This window comes from Tamandua tetradactyla, chromosome 6 (assembly GCF_023851605.1).
Source record: "Tamandua tetradactyla isolate mTamTet1 chromosome 6, mTamTet1.pri, whole genome shotgun sequence".
NCBI classification, from domain to species: Eukaryota; Metazoa; Chordata; class Mammalia; order Pilosa; family Myrmecophagidae; genus Tamandua; species Tamandua tetradactyla.
This window is the reverse complement of record NC_135332.1, coordinates 83,357,417-83,379,521: the sequence shown is the minus strand read 5'-3', so window position 1 is coordinate 83,379,521 and position 22,105 is coordinate 83,357,417. Positions and strand designations below refer to the sequence as shown.

The 22,105-nt window shown below is 59.6% G+C and overlaps 1 protein-coding gene across 1 annotated transcript in view; it reads right to left on the bottom strand.

Annotated features, from left to right (window-relative positions):
- The window catches only part of ZC3H3 (zinc finger CCCH-type containing 3), a 103,097-nt gene that overhangs the window by 43,611 nt on the left and 37,381 nt on the right, over positions 1-22,105 (bottom strand). The window contains exons 5-7 of the mRNA XM_077166606.1: positions 7,768-7,952; positions 415-457; positions 112-273 (exon numbers count right to left, since the gene is read on the bottom strand). Coding sequence (XP_077022721.1) covers positions 112-273; positions 415-457; positions 7,768-7,952 — 390 coding nt within the window. The remainder of the gene's footprint in view (positions 1-111; positions 274-414; positions 458-7,767; positions 7,953-22,105) is intronic.

Below are 22,105 nucleotides of genomic sequence, written 5' to 3'. Positions count from 1 at the left end.
TGGGGGAGCAGGGCAGAGGGTAGGACTGGAGGAGGGCAGGGAGACCTGCCCACCTTGGGAACCGCTGTGGGCATGTTGGCCCAGGGGGTAGCAGGGGCATGGGGCAGGCACCTGGTACACACGGCCACCTTCTCGGGATCGTGGATGTAGGGGCAGCGCTCACCGCGGCTGCACCTGCCGAAGCGGTTGTAGTACATGCAGTACTCCTCCTGCTTGCGCTCTTTCTTCTGCCTGGCCTGGCGCATGATGGCCAGGCTACGCTGCACTGCCCGGCTGCGGACAGAAGGGCATGAGCGAGGAGGGGCCGGATGCCTGCCCCGGCACACCCACCCCCAGCTCCCTCTACACCATCTGCCTGTATCCCCCCCCCACCCCATGCCATGCCACACACCCACTCAGCCTTGAGCAACACACCTGGCCAGGGAGCGGCTGCCACTGCTGGTTGGGTCCAGGCGGCCTGTGGATAGAGGAACCAGTGAGAACAGGCCACCCCTGTCCGGCTGCCCATGCATGCCACCTGCCTGGGTCCTGGGCTGGGGCCGCCCCAACCCCATTTGGTGGAGCCCTTCCAAGCCTCCCCTCCTCCAGGATGTTGCCCTTCCCTTTGGTGGGTCAAAGGCTGCCCAGGTCCTGCCAGGCCCCTCAGGCGACCCAGGGCTGAGGGGTGGGGTGGCCGGTGCCCACGTCTGGCTCTCACAAGGGCTAGGGCAGGGTCGGCTCCTCTAGCACCCTTAGAGCCAGCCCAGGCAGGCTGCACCGAGTGGGAGGGGGCAGCTGACTGCCCACCCCCGCTGCCTCACCTGCCGGCCCTGTGGGTTCAGCTGCGAGGTAAGGGGGTCCCAGTAACAGTGGGTTAGCAGATGTCCTGTGCCCCAGGTCCCTGATCCTGAGGCCAGCTGGCCACAGACAGGGTGTTTGTTTATCTTCCTCCAAGATGCCCAGAGCAGGCCCCAGGGCCATGGGACTGGAAGGCTCACTGGCTCCTATAGCACAGCCTCAGCCCAGGATGGCTCCGTGTTACGCTTTGAAGGGGTGGGAAACAAAATCCAAAACCAAAGACGACTGCGACAGAGAAGCATGTGTGGCAGAGGCAGGAGGGTTTAGTTTCCAGCCCTTTCCAGAGGTCGGCCAGACAAGGGCCTCGGGCCTTGGAGGTCAGAGGGCGGAAGGTCCAGCCTTTCTAGAAGCTTCTCAGAGGTCTGAGGTATGAAGACCAGCCAACTTTTCTGAGAGCATAAAGAACAGTATGGAGAGGAGTTGGCAGCGCCTGCGGGAGGGGCCTGGGTGGCAGCTCTCAGAAGAGTCCGGGCTAATCACACAGCCCTGGTCTGCCCTTTAGGGTCTAAAGACCATGGTCCTGGGGGTGAGAGGCTGTCTGGGACGGTTCCCAAACTCACGTCACCATCTACATGCCTGACCCGGGTCCCACAGGGCACCCGCTGAAACAGACATGCTGGAGGAGTGAGGGGGTACACCATCCAGCAATTCCAGGGGACTGAGACCCAACAAAGCTGTCCCAGAGGGAAGGGGGCTGTGGAAAAGTCACCGGATCCTGCTCCTCGGCCTTCAGCACCCCTCAATCTGAGCACTGCGGAGCCCCAGGCCAGACCGGGCCAAGGGCCTGTGGGGAGACCCCCAGGGTCTTTGCCCACATGAAGCTACCCCAGAGCCACGGCCCCCACAAGGCTGTCTCTGCCCAGGAGAAAGCTAGGGTCTGTCCCAGCTGCCCAGGCCCCTATCAAAAATCATATACATCAGGGCCCGTGCCCTTCACCCCACTGGACCCCCACCGGACCCCCACTGGTCCTCCACAGCTTTCTCTGCTGATGGCAGACAGTTCCTGGGCCTGGTCCAGCTCCTCTCTTTTGAGTGCCAGCCCAGGTTAGACAACTGCATTAAGGCTTCTCTTGGCCAGTCTAAGCTCAAGTGTGGCTCCCCCTTCACTCCCCCAGACAGCACCCCACTCCCTCCAGCAGCCCTTTGGCCTCTCCATCCCCCCAGCATCACTCAGGGTGTATACCACCTTGCAGCCCCAGCCCCCAGGACCACCCAGTGAGCCTGGAGGCCTGGGGCTTTGCTGAGCCCCTCTGATCCTCAGTCTTCCTGAGTTTCAACCCGGGCTGCAGGGCAGAGGTGTGGGCAGTGGGAGGTAGGCCCAGGGGGCCACAGGCTGAGTGGAAGCCTGGTCTCTGGCTGGCAGCTGCAGGCTGGGCTCCCAGTGGTACGAGTGTGTGCCTGGCCACTCACCTGCCAGCCTAAGTGTGGGTGAGTGACCAAGTGAGATTCGATAGCCTGTTGGTGTGTCACCCCGGCTGCCGGGACACTGTGGCGCCATCTCCCTCTCCCCTCCCCCACAACTAGGGACAGCACAAGTGTCATGGGCCCATCTCCACCAGTCTGTCTATTCAACCCTAAAGCCTGGCTTCTGAGGGTGGGGGCAAGGTAGGGGTGAGGTTGACTCCCTTTTCTACTTTCTGCTTTTAACGAGTGCCTGTGTGGGGCTCACAGTGGGGGTTTTGACAAGAACAGAAGGCACCTTTCCAAATGCTCTACAGTGCTAAAAAATGCACATAAAGTAGCTGGCTCCAAAGAGGCAAAGAAGCTCCAGCCTAAGAGGTGCTAAAAAGTTCACCGAGAACCCTCAGCAACCTCGAGAGCAGAAGGCGCTGAGCATTCCAGAACTTCTACTTCCCGGGGAACTTCCCAAAATAGATGCTGCCTCCCTCCAGCCCCAGCCTGACCCGGGAGGGGCCGCCTGGAGTCCTCCCAGTGGGGAGGTATCTCAGGACAGGAGCCCAGGTGCAAGGCTGGAACGATCAGGGAGTGTGGCTTGGTGGAGAGGCCAAGACTGGCTGAGGGAAAGCAGCCTGGGCAGAGGCAGTCAGTTCCTCAGCACCCCAGCTCCCTAGCTACCCAGCACCCCATCATCCCAACTTCCTAGCATCCCAGCACCCTGGCTTTCCAGCCCTCCAGCATCTCAGCCTTCCAGCTCCCTAGCATCTCAGCTCTCTAGTTCCCCAGCATACCAGCTCTCCAGCTCCAAAGCTCGGTCTCAAACTCCTGCCCATCACAAGGTAAAGGGAGGACCACACACCCTTGGAAAGGAGACTGAAAACAGTCTCCTGCAGGCAGAGAAAGCTGGGGTGGTGTGGGGGTCTCAGGTGCAGGGGGATCAAGCCCGAGGCCTCAGTGGACCCCAGGAGACTGAAGTACAGATACTCCATTTGCCCAGGGGTGCATAGTTGCTGCTTGGGGCAGGGGAACATTGGCTGCTCCCTCTGGGGTCTGAGGGCATTGGGGACCCAGGCTAAGCCTGGATCTAAGGGCGGACTCTGCCCTGGAAAAGCCGGCAGACAAGAGGAAAGACAAGCCCGCCTTTAAGGAGTCTGCACTTTCCTGCCGAAGTCAGAGTTGTGCTGACACCAGAGGGGAAAATTTATTTCTTTAATTATCCTTTATATAAGTGGGATCCACTGGTCAGCAGGCTGGAAGCATCCCACCCTCCTCGCAGCCAGAGAGCCTGGCTCCAGGGTGGGGTGGGGGGCTCAGGCAGCCCAGGCAGCAGAGTTGCTCTCAGCCCCATGGCCACACAGGGAGGGGCACAGACAAGCAACCCTGGGGCCCGAGGGCTGCTAGACCCCTCAGGGTATCAGCAGTCTCCCAAACAGACCCCTTGTCCCCCAGGTGGGGAGGTTTCTCTGTACCCGGTTGTCACCCAGGAGCCGGAGCTGTGGCAGAGGGATAGAAGAGCGGGCAGTGGCAGGGAGCCACGAACGAGGACAGGACGGACTGTCCGCCCGCAGGTGACGTCAGGCCTCTACGGGTGCCAAGCTGTGTGCGTGGAGAAGGAGGACGGAATTCTGCGGAGCTCAGCACCGGGGAGGGGGCAGGTGGGGCCCCGAGGGAGGAGTAGCAGCTCCGCCCCTCTGCCTGACTCCTGAGCTCAGCAGGCAGGCATGCAGGGGAGGGGGCAACTAAAGCAGCTGCGCCTGGGGAGGTGGTCCCTCGCCTCCCACCCAGGTGTCAGGCTGCCCTCCTCAGAGCAAGAAAGGACAAAGGAGAGAGCTAGGGAGGAGCTCAGGCCCGAAGTTCTTCAGCTTGGCCCCACGTCTCCACCTGCCACCACCCGCTGGCCTTTCCCACAGGTGCAGGACGTGGAGGGATGTGGGGAGGATGTGAGGACACACAGAAATGCAAGGGACATGAGGGGATTGGGGAGACACAAGGAATGTGGGTACATGGAGGACCCAGGGCAATGTGAAGGGATATGGGGTGATGTGAGGGCATGTGGGGGGATGCCAGGGGCCAAGGTGATGGGTGCAGCCCCCAGACCCAGGCCCTACCTGCTCCCACTCCAGCCACACCCAGCCCCACAGCAGAACCCTTCAGGGGCTACAGCAGACCCCATCCCCAAGCCGAATCCAGTGCCCGTACTTGTGCAGTGCTCGCCTCTGAGGCCTCTGGGTTTGCATGCGAGTCAGGGCTGCTTGCCAGGGATATGCTGGGACTGTCACTGGGGGTCCCCACAAACTGGAGCACACAAGCAGCATCTGGTACAGATAACAATTCTGGCAGCACAAGGGGCTGGCAGCCCTGTGTCAGCTCTGACTGCGTGGCTAGTAAGGGAGAGGGCGGGAAGGGGACGGGTGCATCTAGCTGCCTCCTGGAGGGGCATGGCCTCAGGTCCTGCTCATCTCACGCCTCCCAAGGAAGTTGCTGTGGCACAGCCCTGCCCACGTGCCCCAGGCAGAGCCAGGGCAGCACTGGTCCCTTGGAGCCCCGAGGTGCGGGGCTGTTTCTTACCACAGCAGAGCCTAGCCGGTGCTGGCTATTCCAGGACTCAGCCTGGGGGGCACACGGTCACAATGACCATGAATGAGGTGAGCTGGTAGGTGGGAAGGCGGAAAGTCCCTGCCAAAGCCAGGCCACAGGACTGTACCTGTAGCTGCCGGCCTTAATCCTGCTTCCATTCTCCTTTGCAGGGATGCACCCAGGGCCTTTATATGGCAGCCTCTCATCTGGAATGCTCTCCCTCCCATCCTTCTCCTGGCCCGCTCCCTCATGTCCTCTCAGTCTCCACTTGCAGTTCACCTCCTCAGGCACCGAATGGGAGCAGCACCCCTCTCAGTCCAATGCCTCATTAGCGGCAGCTACCGCCTGAGACAGAGGCAGGCTGGGTACTACGTGTGGGCCCCTGCAGTCCCTGTACTGCAGCCTACACTAGGGTGGGTGGTTTGTACAGAGGCTCCGCCATAGCTTCCTATAGGCTCTAGCCAAGTGAGGGAAGCACGCTGGAGTTTGTTCACTGGCTGCTGTGAACCCTTTTGTCACATGCCTGAGCCTGGCCAGCCTGCTGGAGGACAAGAGCCAGCTGACCCTGAGGTAGGTGAAAGACAGGTGAGGCCAGCCTACGCTGCCTAGGTCCACAAGCTCAGATGGAGCCCTAGGCAGAGGTCAGCACCAGAAAGAAGAATGAACGTTTGTTGTTTGAAACTTCAGGATGGTTTGTTACCTAGCAAAAGCTGACTGATGCAACACCTAACAGACGCATGCTCAAAGAACAAGGGTGTAATCAGGGTGCTAATTCTATAGCCACGAGCCTGATGAGGGGTGGAGGCCATACCTCCCGGGGGAGCTGTCTATCCACCCTGCTGAAGTCCGAGAGGCACCAGCAGGCTGGCTCTGCTCTTTCTTGTGACCACTCTCCAATCCAAGTGCTGGCAGGGCCTGGGGAGGGAAGACATCTGCCTGGCTTTCCTGTGAGCCCCCTGGATGCAGTGGGAGCCCCGGCCCTGCAAGGCCCTCAGGTAGACCTGGCCCACTACCCCTGACCCCAGTGCCCCTGCAGGCTGCCTATGTCCCTTCATTAGTCTCCCACTGCGACCACCAGCTGCTCTCTGGACACATGACTACAGGTGAGCCTAGGGATAGGAGCCGCACAGTCAGTATGGCCTGCCCCCTCAGCTCGCCCCCAGGCTCCGTCTACTGTCAGCGTCATCTACTCTTCGAGTATCCCAGAACTGCCTCCAACCTACCTTGAGAGGGAGGCAGGCCTCCCCGTCTCCCTGCCCCACCCCAACCCACCCTGGGACCCACGCTGGGGACCAGCATCTTCCTCTTCTTGACGTGAGCAGCAAGGGCTGGAGACCCCCACCTCCCAGATCAGGGACCAATGTCGCCTGACTCCTGCGGCCCTACCTATGGGCTTCCAGGAGGAGGTAGTCGCCTTGAATTTGACCCAGTTTTCACCAAGGCAAAGCAGACAGCACCCCTTTGCCATGCCCTCAAGACCAGCTTGGCATCCCTGCCTATGACGGAGAGGGGACCAGGAGCCCCAGCCATGGGCACAGGCCTGGAAGCCTTGGGTCCCAATGGGCAGGCTCCTCGACTAGCGCCTGGGGCACAAGGGACAAGGCCCAATGCTGGGCACGCCCTTGGCTGAAGAAGGCCCAGGAGAGCTGAGTCTGCAGGGGCTATCCTCAGGCCCCCAGGCACCAACCTGGAGTCACAAATAGGGTAATCATGGGGGTGAGGTCCAGTCTAGTCTGTGCCTGCCCAGCCTGGAGAGGGCCCTTCAGGCAGCACCTGTTTCCTCTGGGGCCCAGGGGCTGGGGAGGTGAGGTGTCCAAGACACAGGCCCTCTGGGCTGCCTAGAGCTGAGTCTGGGGCCCTACCCTGTCCCCTGATCCACAGCAGCAGCCCCACAGGCCAGTTATCTGTTGTTCTCTGTCCCCGCGCTATCCCTCCATTGAGGACATAAAATTGCAGAGGCTTCTGAGCAGGAAAGGCCCTGGAAGGTAACCCAGTCCCATTAAGTTATAATGGCACAGCGGGATTCCCAGGGGATAGACAGAACCAGGGATGGTGCTCAGATCAGAGCCAGGTCTGGGGATGCCCCTGTCAATGAATTTGCGTCTGTGGCCCGTGGAGTCTCTACCAGCCCTACCTACCACTGACTCCAGCTCCCAGTGTCGGGCCCATTGGCCCAAGGCTTGGCTCAAAAAGCAGTGGTGAGGCTGATGACAGACCCCTGGATCACCATCTTCTGGGGGAATGGGTTTCGACCCAGTCCTGCCTGGAAGCCCCCAGAGCAGGTGAAGTAGCGACAGGGGGTGGGGGGGAAAGGCTGGCAGGAAGGGACCTGGCCACCAGCTCTCAGCTGTGGAGGCCCGACCTGAGGCCTCCCTGCTCCCTGGGAGGTGCCCACTCCCTGAGTGCCCTGTGTGGGCAGCGGGAGCCCTGCCCTCCAGGGTACCTCTTGGGATCTTGCCTTTCTGTTCCTAATGGACGAGAAAGGAAGCAAGACTGGATGGGTGTTAAACCTTCTTTCCAGTTAACCAGCATGATGACAAGTCCAACAGGCCTGTTCCCAGGGCCTGTCTCCCCAAAGCACTGGTATGCACGGCAGCCACAGGTGGTCGTCAGCCTGGGCCTCACTTACAGGCCTGGCCCAGTTGCTCTATCTGAGAGAAGATACGCCGCACACAAGGCTTGGGAAACCAGGACTGCCCCATCTCCTGGCTGCGAACCTTTTCCGAGGGACTATGAGAAGAGGGGGGTCCCTAGTGGCTCCCATCAGCTTGCTATTGACAGTCAGGCTCCTGTCAGTCCCTGGGTACACGCCTGGCTGCTGTACCTCAGCTTCTCCAACCTGCACCTGGGAGTGCTCCAGCCAGCAGGGCAGTATCTGAAGCTGCAAGGTCCCCAGCACACCCAGCAGCAGGAGTAGCCCTCGCCCATGCCTTCGCCTACGCGGCCTGTGCCCACCTGAACGGAGGGGCCTGCTGACCCCATCTCCATGCCGGCTGGAGGTCCTGGAGAGCTTGTTGGCCGACACCCTGTAGAGGACCCCTCCAATGCAGCGGTAGCCTCTGCTCCGCCACTGGGGGGAGCTGGGCTGGACCTTCCCACTGCTGTTGGTAGCCGGGCGCAGACGGTTCAGCACCAGGGACCTGTGGAGACAGGAAGAAGCTTGCCATCAGGAGACTACTGTGCCCCAGCAACTCGCCCTGCAGGAACCCCTGCTCACCTGGGAGTGCTAACCCTGGGTGCTGGTGAGGGGTCCCAGGAGGGGGCAAAGCTGTGCCTGAAACCAGGCTGGAGGTGCAGGCAGTGACATGCCCCCTTCCTCCAACACCCGCCCCCTCAACATATGCAACCCCTAGGTATGGCAGTGGTACCCACCTGAACACTGGGGGTGTCCTCCTGGGAAAGGTTACCAAGACAAAGGGGGCAGAGCTGGGGGTACATGTGGCTCATGTTCTGGTGGGGTACACAGGAAGGAGGGGCCGCCACAGTGCAGAGGCCCTACTGTGCGGATGACTCCACCCTCTCTGGCGGTCGCCCCTACTCAGAAACCCGGCTGAACAGCTGCCCCAGCATGAGGGGCTGTCAAGGAGAATTCCAAAGTTGGGATTCTGGGGTCTGGGGCGGTTTGGGAAGCCCTTGGCGCAATCTCCTGCAGGCCCACAGCTTCGGGACAGCACAGCCAGGCCCTTCAGGGAAGTCTAATTCCATTCAGCTCAAGGTGCAGGCACTGAGTCTACCAGCCGCTACAGGAGGGCCTCCAAACAATGAGGTCCTGCAGCTGGGAGGGCCTAGGCTCCAGGCTCTGCTAGCCTCTGCGGGCCAGCATTCTCATGCTCAGTCGTCTGCCCCAGCACCAAGCAGCCCCTCACAGGCCCACAGACAAGCCTCCCCTGCCTGCAGGTGGCAGCAGAACCTCCCGGGAGGCCAGCCCTGACAGTGCAAACAGGCTGAGGTGGGCAGGTCTCAAAGGCCCTGCAGCTGCTGGCCACCCTCAGTGGAGCCACTCATAAAGGGGGGTGTCAGGGGCTCAAGCAGCCCTCACCACTTGGCCACAACCCTTGGGTCTCAGTCTATCTGCATATTTGGGGTGACTCCAGGTAGCAGCTCCTGCACCTGTCAGAGGTTTAGAAGTAAGCACCCAAAGAGTAAGGCTCGGGCAGGCTGCAAGAGCACCTGACCAGCTCCCTGGACTGAAATTTGAGACACAAATGCCTCCTTGGAAGGAAGGTGCCCACCCAGAAGCCTCCCTCTGGCTGGGGAGGCTCTGCTGGGCCCCAGGCCCCAGATAACCCCTGCTTTGGAAAGGAGTCGGGTAGGAAGGGGTGTCTCAGCCAACAGGTGAGACCCTGCATACCCTGCAGGGATGGCAGCCAGACTCTGACCACAGGCTCCTGCCAGGCCCCGCTGCCCACTGCTGCCAGCCCTGATCTCTCAGTTGATCTGGGGGGTGGGGCACCAGGCAACACAGGGTTGTGAGGCCAGGCAGGGTCCTCCTCAGCTGAGGTGCCTTTTGTTAGGACCCTGCTACCCCCTTGGATGCTGGAGCTCAGTCAGCCCTTACTGCTGCAAACAGGAACTAAGCGTGCAGCAGTCCTGCTGGGCAGGGTTGGGAGGATGCCCTGAGGCATGCACATGCGCCCAGGCCACCTGCTCTGCCCTCAGTGGTCTCCCCACCCCAGCAGGTGGAGCGACGTGAGGAGACCCCTGTAGAGTGGCCCTGAGAGCAAGGGGCTGCTAGCCTGGTCTCATGCACAGAGGAGCCCCGCAATGGGCCGCTGGCCACACTGGACAGAGGAGGGACCACAGGGGAAGAACAGCCTGGCTCTCAGAAGGGGCTAACCTGCCTAGGCCAGTGTGCCATGTGGTGTGGAAGGCTGGTGTCCAGAGCCCCAGGAACAAAGCTCCATGACAGCCCCAGGGAGACGCAGCCAGCAGGCAGGGGCCAGTGGGGAGAGGAGAGGCCCTTAGGCCAGAAGCCCCCCAGGGAGCAAACCCCCAGGTTCCAGGGGCACCTGCAGGGTAGGTCCTCTCAGGTCAGCAGAGCCAGAGGCTTCCCAGAAAGCAGGAGCTCCAGGCACCGTGGGCCCCGAGAAGGTGTCCCTCCACCACCCCCCTTGGTCTGAGCTGCTCATAGACCCAGCAGGAAGGGGTGCCCCCAGGGCCGACCTGCCCACTCTTGCCTGCCAGTCCTCACCTTATCCATTTGTTTCCAGGCCTCGGAGGCACCTTGCCAGTCCCCTCATGGATGCTCTCACAGTTAAGTGTGTGACCATGTTGCCCCTTCTCCCGCTCTAGGAGGCCCCTGGGTTCCGAGAACAATGTTGAGGCTCTTTCTGCTTGATGTAGGGCTCAGGGCTACAACCTGCAGCAGCGTACACCAGGGGCCTCCAGGGGACCCCATGGAGACGATCATAAGCTGAGGGCCACAGGACACCACAACGCCTGCTGCCTGACAGGTGCAGAAGCCTCAGCTCAGAGGGTGCTCCGGGACAGAAATGCGACTGGTGGACAGAGCTTGGGAAGTCGCCCACCTGCCTGATGGCCTGTGACTTGTCCCCAACCTGGTGTCAGCACTCCAGTGGACCCCTAATGGAGAGGACGGCCTTTGGGAAGGAGGTGCATTGAGGAGAGAGGATGAAATTAAGGAGATAATAGCAAGGCCAAGGACCCGGCCGGCGCCTCTGCCCTCGCTGTGAGGGCGCCAATTCCTTTTCTACAACGGGGGCCGCAGTTCTAAAGGTTTTTCCCGCCGGCCGGCAGGCCCAGGCCGCCAGGAAATTTCATTAACGCTGGAAAATAGGAGAGGTACTAAGCGTGGATAATGAGGGCTAGGGAGGGAGTAGCGCCTCGAGATAGGCTCCCCTCTCGCCTTTGTCATGGGAAGCGTGAACTCTCCTTCAAATCCATTTCTAATCCATTTGAAATACTACAGCAAATTATCTTTCCTTCAGCCCGAAAGCGGCCAGCCAATTTACTCCGAATGGAAGTGACAATGCACCACGATTTATCGCCATAACCTTGACTACATGGGGTGAGGCTGGTCCTCCCCTCTCAGGGAGGGGGGCAGGAAGGACGGGCAGGGGCAGATAACACTTCAGATGAAAAGGAGTGGTAGTGGGAGAAAGATACGAATGCCACAAAAGCACGTTAAAAAACCACCACGGCCGCCCGCCACCTCGGGAGCACAAGGGGCTCAGCAGCTGGCGGGGGCTTAAAGGGTGGGCAGGGGGGCTGTCCCTGCCCTGGGAGCAGGGTGGATGGCTAGCACCTGGGCCCATGTCCTGCCCCATGTCAACAACATGCGGGGAGGTGCTGAAAACCGGGTCAGCATGAGGGTCCCTATGCGTCTCTGGGTGCCATACCACGCACACATGCCTCATGCAGCACACACATGCCACATGGTACACACACATCCCATGCTGCGTGCACAAGCCACACCACGCACACGTCCCCTGCTGTGCACACACACATCACAGTGTGCATGAATACCCCATGCTGTGTGCACACACGCCACCCTGCGCACTTGCGTCACACTATGCCTGCATACCCCGTGCTGCCCGCACACACGCAACACTGCCCGCAGGCCCTGGTGTGCTGGCCTCAACACTTGTGTCACCAGCACCAGAAGTGCACAGCTCAGCAGAACCTGGGCCTGGCCTGCAACCGTCTGACCTGTGGCTGTTCCTCCTGCCACCGAGCCATCCATGAGCCCTGCACTCCAAGCCCCTCTCCTGATTCCTGTTCTCCTCATGCACCCCGACTCTCAGGTCCTTCACAGGCTTCCCTTCCTCCCTTCCAATGCTGGGTCCTTGGGATCCATGCACACTCTACTCCCTCCCAAGGACACCACCCCCATCCTGCTGCCATGGACCCCTCCCCCCTCACTGCCTTGGAACCACCCACAGACTCCTCCGGGCCAAGCCCGGGCCTCCCTCCTGACCCCCTGACCCCACTGTCAGGCTGGCCAGGCCAGCCCGCTGCTGCCCTGGGCTGCCCTGCTCAGCCTGTTAGCTGTGCCTGGGTCAGCCCTGCCAGCTTGTCTATATACTGCAGATTCCATCAGGTGCCCTCCACCAGCCTAAACACCACTTTGGGTGTCCATGTGGATACCTGCTGCTGTGGGCTTTATAACGAGGAGGGTGTGAGGACAGCTCACTCAGGTAGGTGTTCTGGGAGCCCATGCCACAACTGGAAGGCAGGAAGGAGGCTGCAGCTATCATTTGGGTGAGCGCCGGACAAAAGGGGGTGGGTTTGGTGGGTCTAGTGAGGCAATCGGGCACCCAGTGAGGGCAGATGCTGAGGGTGGAGGGTGCGGGAGAGCAGATAGGTACAGGCGTGGACGTCATGGGGGGCAGGCACAGGGCAGGGGTGAGGGGCCTGCAGCAGCCCGGGCAGGAAATGGGCAGGCTGGCTGGGCAGCAGTGAAAACAGCCGGGCACAGCGTTTTTCCGGAAATGGAGCACAGTTTTGTGAAGCTCTGAACGCCAGACAGGACTGCAGAGTCAGCAGAAGAAGGGCTGCCCGAGGGGCTGCGCTGCACGGCGATTCCCCAAGTAGGTCAGGCTGAGTGCGCACCGTGACGGCCCGTAAACTGCTTAAGTGGGGCTTTCCACCGGAAACGCTGATGGGGGCACAGCTCACCCGGGATGGCATGCGTGTGCACGTGCGTGTGCGCAGGGCATGTGTGCACAGCCCACCCACAGCTGCCCTCCACGGCCGCACAGAGCCAGCCAAGCAGCCCAGAGACTCTCCTGGGCCCGGTCTTGCAGAGGTAGGAAGCAATAGTCCCTGAAGCAGGAACTCAGTTCACCTCAGTTCACCACTCCCAGCGCCCTCAGGACCTGTGGCCCAGTCAGCCCAGGGGCAGGGTGGGGTCCCTCCCTTCTGGAAGTCCAAACCCACCAATTCTGGGGCAATTCAGAGACCAAGGGTGGCCCTGTCCAACAGACATGCTCGCAGAATGCTCCATGTTCCAGAGAGTGAGACCGAGTCCGCTGGACGAGGGGCCTCGAGTGGGCCAGGTGGGGGAGCTCATCGCCCTCGGACATGGACCCCATAGGGTCTCAGGAACAGCAGGTGGAGTGTCCAGTGCATTGGGGTTGAAGTGCTAAAACCAAACCTTGATGGCCCAGCAAGGGACAGAGGCTCCAGTGGCTCCCGCTGCCTCAATGAGCCCAGAGCAGCCAAGCAGGGGAGGGGGCACAGAGGCCCTGCTTTCAGGAGTGCTAAGGGGCTACTGGGAGCCACATACCCTGATATCCCCCACCTGGCCCTGCCCGGACCTGTGTACCCCTAAATCCCTGGCTCATTCCTACCAGGACAAGCCAGGGCCTCTTCCCTGGCTCTGACAGAATGCCTCCTGGGGCCAGGTTGAAGCCACAGCTCAGGGGGGCGTGGGTACAGAACATGTAGCCCCGTCCCAGCAGGGACGAGCCAGGTGCCTGGATGCACTGTCCCACTCCAGTAGCCTTGTGGTAGGGGCCGGGTGAGCACCTCAGCCAAGAGCCCACCGAGGAGGCCATGGATACTAGGAGGGCCAGGGTGAGAATGCTACTTGCTGTGCAGGGTGGCCCTTGTCACTGTTACTGTGGCCCCAAAGGCTTTCGGGGCCACCCTGGAGGCCCAGTGACTGCACTGCATGGGAAACGCAGTCAGGCTGCCTCTGGGGCCAGTTCCGCGACCTGACCCTCCCCTTTCCCCTCCCTGCACACAAGGGCCCTGTTCCCTTGGAGCCTTTTAAGTCCAAGGTGGAAACATGAGCTTAGAGCATGGGTGAGGGTGAGGGGTGGGGGGTGAGGAGGGGCCAGTGGTGCCCCGGGAAGCTGCCGGTGTGGAGCAACAGTGATGCTTCTCGGGGCTTCCACACAGGGCTGGAGAAGGCCGGGTGTGGGGTGGCGTGACAGACGCTCCACACCCACCCCCAGGCAAGGACCTCCAGACAGCAGGAGAGGCTCTGCTACCCCTGGACCAGAGGCCTGGGCAGGAACAGGCTGCCCAGCCTCAAGGTGCTGTCTGCACAGTAAGGATGGCTGCGGAGAAGACAGGAGAAGCCTGGGAGCAGCCACGCCAGCCTCCAGGTGGGCAGTGGGTGGAAAGCCTGTACCACTGGGTGCAGGGGCTCAGGGCAGTGGCTCCCACTAAGCCCCCAAGGGTGCCCGGCTCCACTCTCCCAGTAATAAGTAATAATGACCCAGAAAGGCCCCTTGGCAGCGGAGGGCTGTGGGGGACCCTAACTGCGTGGCTCCCATGGCAGAGGCAATGCCCCTCACAAGGGGTTGCACTGCTCTATGTGCTCCCAGCTATTCAATCGGTATTCCGGTCGATGCACACATTACAAGCGCTCCCTTCAGGAGCCTAATAAACAACAAGATGGAGAGTAAAATTCTCCATAAAATGACACTTTAAAAATCCATTCTAGCTGAAGCTATTGGAGTTTCGTATGTCAGCTGCAGAAAGCAGGTATTGCCAGGGCTCTAACGGCCACACTCACAGCTGCAGGGCCCAGCTTGCTGGGCAGGGGACCAGAGCCCTGTCTTCCCATCTTCCCCTTCACCTGATGCCGCACCTCCCCCACCCCCTCCTCAGAGCCAGACACCCAACAAACCCCAAGGGTGCCAGTTCACGGCTGTCCTGGGCACCCCAGCCCCTCCCAGGGTTCTACTTTGGCAGGGGCAGCTATGCGCCTGTTGGGTAAGCTGGAAATGCAGAGGCTGCCCAGGTACCTCTCTCCCTGTGCCAAGCCCCACGACTGTGCATCTGGGCAGCCAGTCACTGCTAGGCCAGCAGCACCCCTCTCCTGCTCTAAACTGCTGGTCTCATGGGGTCCTGTCCAGACTGCTCCATCCTCGACTTTGACACATGCCCACCCTGCAGGTCAAGGCCCTGGATGCCTACACTGCAGCACTCCCCATCCATGCCACACCCCCTTGCTCCCCACACCCACTGCCCCCGGGCTGCCACCTGCCCTGTGTAAGCTGCTCCCTAGCTGAGCACCAACCCTTACCTCCCTTAGGTCTCAGGTCCCTCCCGGCCCCTCTGCTCCCATGGCTGTACCAGTGTGGCCAGGACCATGCACACTTCAAAGGGGCTAGCACCAGGTCAGCAGACACAGGCCAGCCAGGCCCAAGGAGGTTGTGGCCCCCCACCTTCCTACAGGACCACCATGTCAGCGTGCATGGCCCAGGGAGAAGCCAGGAGTTTCAGAGTACATGGCCCCGCCCAGCCATCCAGGCCTCTGCAGGGCACTGCTGTCCCCTGGGGGCAGCTCCTTGGCAACCTGAGCAGGCCACCATGGCCCCCGCAGATAGGGCCAACAGGCAGCCGAGCAAAGGACACAAAGGTATATCGGCAGCCTCCAGAGCACCAGCAAAAGCAGCTGGAAAGTGCAAAGGAGAGAGAAAGAGAAGGTCTAAAATACTTGGAACAATCCACAGGACACATGTCCAGCTGCCCTGTGGGAGCTATGGAGGCCACTCCTGAGGTTTGGGGCCCATCTCTAAGTGGGTGAAAGTGTAATCAGAATGAAACAGTGTTGTTGGTTTGGAGCAAACTAGCTAGAGCAGGCTGAGAACTTGACCCAAGGGTTCTTAAGATTCTCCTGGAAGAACAACCATTCATGAATAACTGGAAGACAGACAGGCCAAGGTGCCCCATGGCGTGCCCAGAGTTGCGCTCAAAGTGAGGGGAAGCTCTCTGCCAACACTCTGCACATAGAGGTCAAGGAGCCATGATCCTTCTTCAGGCAGCAAACAAAAATGAGTTAAAGAAGGACCAGAAGCTCCAGTGTAGAAGCTAAGAAAATACAGCCTTGGGGTAGGCAGGTATTTCTTAGAGCACTAACCATGAAAGGAGTGACAGATAAAGCAGACGTCCTTAAAAGGTAAGCCCCAGACAATGACAAGAGAGTGTATCCAGAATATATAAAGAACTCCAGCAAATCAATAAGAAAAAGACAAACAACCAGATACAAAACCAAACGAGAGGTGGGAAGTGGCACAGCCATGTGATCAGTCAATCCATGACAGGTGCTTGGTATCACCAGCCATTGGGGACATGCAAACAGGGCCAGGGTGAGTGACAACAGCTCCCTAGCAGCGTGGCCCACCTAGGAAGAACAGCACCCCAGGGGACATGGTGTGGGAACTCTTGAATTGCTGCAGGAGTGTACAGGGGGACTGCCACCCAGAAAAACTGTCATCCATGGAAGTTCTGCATCTCCTAGATCTACGCCTACCCAGAGACATGCCCAACAAGCTCGAGCGCAGCTTCTTGTACAGCTGACAGAAGCGAAACAGAGCCCGCCAGCACCAGCAGTGAGGTGGCCATTCTGGGGCCCTGAGGGAGGTGCTGCAGCCAATGCTGAGCAGGCTGGGGTGGGGAGGTGTTCCCACGCGCACAAGGCTCATGAACACACACAGGTGGTCTAGCCCGACTGAGGCCAGGACAGGAGGGGACGGGAACGAGCAGGGTGCGAGGGGACCTCCTGGCTGTGGGAGACAGGCACTACCATCTGGGCGCGGATTCCACATGACACAATCATGGACTGCAACGCTGAGGGACATGCACTTCACCCTAAGTTCTGTCCCAGAATAAGATGAGACAAACCAGCAAAGCCGGAAAGTCATGAAAAAGGAAATCCAAGGTGAGCAAAGTTTTAAGAGACTGACAGACTTAACTTCGCAGGAACATTAAAACTTCTGTTAAAAGCCCTCATAAGAAATACCAGAGAACAAAGCTGAAACTGGAAGAGAAGCACACAGTGTATGACCAAAGGGCCTCAACATTTAAAAGGCTCCTGCCCACTCATGAGCAGGTAGTTCCTAGAAGGCCAAAGCAAGGGACGGGAAATGTGCAAACACCAAACATGCGGCAAATACAAAACTGCAGCCGAGGCAGGACGGTGCTCTGCCCAGCTGAGCTATCACAGGCTTTGGGCCAGGGCAGCTGGGACCACGTGGGGTAGGGAAGAAAGTGGCCGGGCCTCAGAAGGTGCCCACCCCGGCCTCACTGAGGCCATGCAGGCCCCTGCTGCCTTGCTGTCATGGGTATGATTTGAAGGCTCAGCCTGCAGGGCAGGCAGCTGGGAAGCCTTCCCCTGACCACTCGCCTGGCAAGTGTGCGCCCCCACTCCAAGGGGCCCCCCTGCAGGGACAGCTTCTCAGGGCTCATGGACAGGTAAGGAGCTGGCCTAGCATTGGCCTAGGTGAGTCCTTTCTAATATTGGTTGGCACCCACGGGCATGAGGTGGCCCAAGTGGACAGCACAGCCCCAGCCACCCCAAAAAGGGGTTCCAATTTATCTGGGAGTGCTACTGGAGGGCTGGGAGCCAGAGGGAGGAAAGGGCCAGACCCAGGGCAGGATATGCCCTTCCCAGTCAGTTGGGCCACCTGAGTCACATGAGGCTGGGCTGGGGCAAGGCTGCTCATCTGCCCACCTGCTGATGCACCTGCACAGCCCAACCAGGCCAGAGGGACTGTGCCATCCAAGACAAGGCCCTGGGGCCACTGTAGTACCTCCTAGCCTGGGCCAGTCTGGGGCAAAGGGATAGAGGGTGGGGTCAGCCAGCCCTTGCCCATCTGCCCCACCTCTACCCCACCCTAGCCCCAGCCCCAGCTAAAGGATCGCAGCCAGGGGACAGAGCCGAGGCTATAACTCATGCTCCCCTGCCTATACTTTATGGCTTTCTTAATTCGGCTCCTGCTACTATTAATGTAGTTAATGTTGAGATTATATCTATTTTCTGGCGTCGGTCAGTGATTTATTTCAGCCATTTTTCCGGTGTCGGCTCCCACGCTGTTAAATCAAGCGCCTTGCCAATTAAGTGCTGACTTGGGAAGAGGATGCACGCTTAACAGACATCTAACCGCAAATTAAGCCGGGGATCCTCACTCTGGGGAGTGGGCGGCTGGCCCAGAAAACTTTGCTGACTTCGAGGAAAGTCAGGAGAAAAGGAACAGAACAGCCACTCGGCACTGGCGGCTACGGAGTCCAGGAGCATAGTAGGAGGCCACGCCAGCCTGTCCCTGTCCACTAGGGAGTCTTGGAACTAACTTGCCCCTCCCAGGGACTAAAGATGAAATAAATCCCCCTCGTGAAGCAGCTCAGAAAAGTGTGCGGGGCTGAGAGACAGGTGAGGTAGGCACTGGCCCCTACAGGACGGAGGACTGCACAACATGGGCGCCCCAGAAGGGAGGGGCTCGGGCAGCGCCCACCAGGTAACACAGAGGGACGAGGCCTGGCCAGCCCAGTGGTCATAGCTAGGTCAGGGGAGCCCACCTGCAGCCATTAGTGGGTGGTCACTCAGGGGCCCTGGCCATGGTCCCAGGAGCAGTGGGCCCTCCAGCTCCCTCCACCATCTGCCAAGAGCCCAGCCAGCCTAAGAAGTGGGGAGGTCTGGCTGGGGCACTGGAGATATCTGAGGGGTTAAAAGTGACATCAGGGGCGGGCCCTGGTGGCTCAGCAGGGAGAGTTCTCACCTGCCACGCTGGAGACCTGGGTTCAATTCCCAGTGCCTACCCAGGCAGAAAAAAGAAAATGACATCGACCACTGGGATGGCCTTCGATGCCACAGTGGAAACCAAGACAGCATCAGACTGTGGGAGCCCTGGGCTCCGTAGGCGACCAGGACACTCGAATTCTGCTTGTCGGGGCTACATTTCAGGTCACACAGGGCCAGAGGGACTCGCATCCCAGTATAGGCTGGCAGAAGAGGCCAGGCACCTGGTGGGGACACTCCCCAGGGATCCCCGACCTGCTCTCACAGAAAAGCTCCTGTCTCGCCCGAAGTCCCCTCGTGTGCCTGAAGCCGATTCTGTCCCCGTGAACCTTACAGACTTACCCTGGGTGTCACTGCTGGGCCCTGGAGGAGTATGAGCACCTGACCAGGACCCCTGTGCGCCGCCCCCCACTCAGACCTCGACACAGCTGGGACAGGGTAGCTGCCCTTAGCCCAGGTCCCCCAAAGGGGGCTGGATGCTGACAGAGCTGCACGCGAGCCCTGTCCCAAAGGGAAGAGCAGTCATCTTCACCTCCAGCCCCTGGAACTGGATCGGAACTCCACAGGTGCTGCACATGGACCAGGGGTCGGGGCACCACTGGGATCCTGATGTGGAGTTCCTGCTGCTGGGCTCCTGGCCCATGGGTGTCCTAGTGGGACCAAGGTCCCTTTCCCTTGAACCTGCTCCCACTGCCTGTGTGGGACCCAGGCCAACCTGTCCTCTGCTGCCATCCTGGCCTCGGAGAAGAGGCTAGCCAGCTCTCAGCTCCATACGCAGTGGGTGGGGACGGGGTATGAGTGCCAAGAGGGCCATGGAGGGCCAGGGGAAAGGATCTCCAAGCAGCGTGAGGCCTGAGCACGGTTTGGAGGCAGGAAGAGGAGGGATTGACGCAGAGGCCTGAGAGGGACAGAAAGATGGGAAAGAGGGTTGTGGGGCGGGGAGGCGGGGGACTGGGCGGAAGGACCTGGAAGGATGGCTACAGACTCCTGCTCAGTCCCAGACAAAGGGGAGCAGAGCTCAAGTCCTTGGGCATGCCCTCCCTCCTGCCCCTGTGGCTGGCTCTAGACCCTCGAGGACCAGAACACAGCCCATCCTGACACCTCCGTGGGACTGGCCACAGGATGGGGCCATCCCCAAGGACATGCTAGGAGCTGCCCCACCAAGGTGGGCCTAGAGGCCAAGTGACTGTGCAGAGGCCAGTGCAGGGAGAGAGGCTGGCCTCCCACCTGGCAAGAGCTGGGCATGTGTGATCAGTGCACCAGAGAAAGACATGGGCTGGCAGGGCTGAGCGGATGGATGCCTTACATGGTACCTCTCCTGCTCAGGAAAATGACATGAAAGGAAGGAAGGACGGAAGGAGGGAAGGAGGGAAGGAAGGGAAGGAAGGAAGGAAACGAGGCCCATCCCCAAGCCTTCTGCATGAACAGCACTGGAAAATCTCCTGCTCAGGTCTGGGGTCCCAGACCACACTCTGCCCCACCAAGTGTGGGACTTTGGCCTCAGCCCGGCCTCTGCCCGCTCAGTGGAGGGTGGGTGGGGCTCTATGATCTCCACCCCCAACCCCAGCCCTTCTGGACCAGCTTCTGGAGGGAAAGGCCCAGGTCTCAGCACCTACTGGGGCTGGATAGTACCCTGGCAAGGCTGTTTCCCACTCTCTGATCTTCCCAAAAGCTTCCAGACATGCTGGGGGTGTTTCCAAGCACCCCATGCATGGCCAGCCCCTCAGCCCCCTAGGTTGGAGGCTTGCGGGGAGTGGCCTAGCCCAGGAAGAACCTGGCGGGAAGGTACAAGGGCACACAACCTGCGACCACCCGAAGGCCTGCCTGCCTCAGACAAACAGGTAAATAAAGAAAGAAGCCAGCACGCTATGGAACGGCTTTCAAATTAAGAGCTGCATCCGCGCTGTCAAGCCCCCACCAGCAGCATCTGTGGCACCTTCCGTGCAAAAGCGCATCTCAACCCATTTATTAGAATGATGAAGGCAGAGAGATCTGAAAACTGCACTGCCTCCTTAATGAGCAGCCGAAGGGATCGGTAAGCATAATTTCAGAGACCAGTAATATTTTATATAATCGCCGAGTGGTTTAAATTGAAAACCCCCAACTGAATCAATATTTACTGCATTGAAACGAAATGAATAGTAATAAGTCACTAAGCTCCCTGTCCTGTTTCATAAAATAAAAAATTATAAAAATGAGCAGAGGCACAGGCAGGCCATCATGTTAACTTTTACGGTGCATGGGGAGCTGTAACCGACTGTTCTCATAAAGCAAAATCCTAAAAAACCTGCCAAGAAGGCCTGCTTTAGCCTCACGTTGGGCAGTGCCTCCCCAACCCTGGGGCTTGAGCTGGGCTGGACTAGAACTCCCACAGCCTGCCCTGGGTCTTGGCCTGGCCTGGGAGAATGCCTTGGGGCAGGAGGCCCCTGCGGAGAGCCCCCTTCTCCAGCCTGCCTGCCCTGTGGCCAACTTCCTCCAATTCTAGGTGCCTCAGTGGGCCAGTCTTCTCCCACTGAGCAGACAAAGGAGCCCAGCAATGGGGCAGTCTGCGTGGCTGGAGGGAAGGCTGTCCTCTGAGCAGGTCCCGGGGTCCTGGGTTGGCGAGGGATGTGTATGTGCGAGGAGAGGGGATGGGATCAGAGTAGATAAAGGGCATACTGGGAGGGAGAGGTGCCAGCCAGGGCTCAAAGAGGGACAATGGAGCACGTGTGCAGAGAAGACCCTAAGGACCCAGCGTGGGACCCCCGCCTCCCACAAGGCAGGAGGAGCTGTGACTTCCCTGACTTGAGCAGCCCACAAAAAAGCCTAGCAAGGCCAGGTCCCTCTCGGCGGCTGCTGGGCTCCTGGGAGGGGGCTGCAGGTTGAGGGGTCAGCAATGCTGCTGAGACCAAAGCCAGTACAAGCAGGAACACCAGCAGGCCCCAAGGGTGAGCAAGTTGCTCTTTCCTTCCCCTCTCCCAAACACTGAACACAGAGGCCTGCAGGTGGGCCAGGGACATGGTCACCAAGAGGACACAGCTATCAGGAACATGGCCTCCAGAAGACATGGCCGCCAGGGAACATAACTGCCCAGAGGATGAGTGCACCCTGCACCCATCATCAGGTTCCTTGGGCAGGAGATAAACCCACACTCAACCAGGAGAATCTGGCTTCTACAGGCAAGTGAAAAGGCACAGAATCCTAAACAGTCAGTGCACCGCAGGGCCCAGGAGTCAGATGTGAGGGGACCTCATAGGGCAGATGGAGACAAGCTGATAAGCAGGCGATGAACCCTCAGCCCCTTGATCATCAGGGGCATGCAAATTAAAAACCACAACGAGGTACTGCCCTCACCCAAGAGGCAGTGGGAGTAAACAGCCTGGGGAGCTCCAGGGCTGCAAAGGCACAGAGGGGCACCCGCCACACTAGAGAAGGCATGGCTGTCTTGGGAGAAAGTAAATGAAATGTGTCTTCTCTATGTCCTGCAATTCTGCTGCCAGGTGTTGACCAAAGAGAAACAAAAGCAGATCTACAAAGACACAGTCGTATGAGGACGCCCAGCCACAGCGGGAATGACCCAAACGCCTGTCAATGGGAGAGTTAATAAACAGCAATGAATAAATAGTAGAGTTTCACCATGAAGGGAAAACAAACCGACATACACAATGATGTGGAGGAGGCACAGACAAGGCTGAACAAAAGAGGGTGGAAGCAAAACGGCAGAGCACACAGTTCCACTTACATGAGGTTCTAAAACAAGCAAAACTAACAGGACAGCGGCTGTTTCAGGGGCACAAGGGGAGGTTCCGGCTGCGAGTGTTC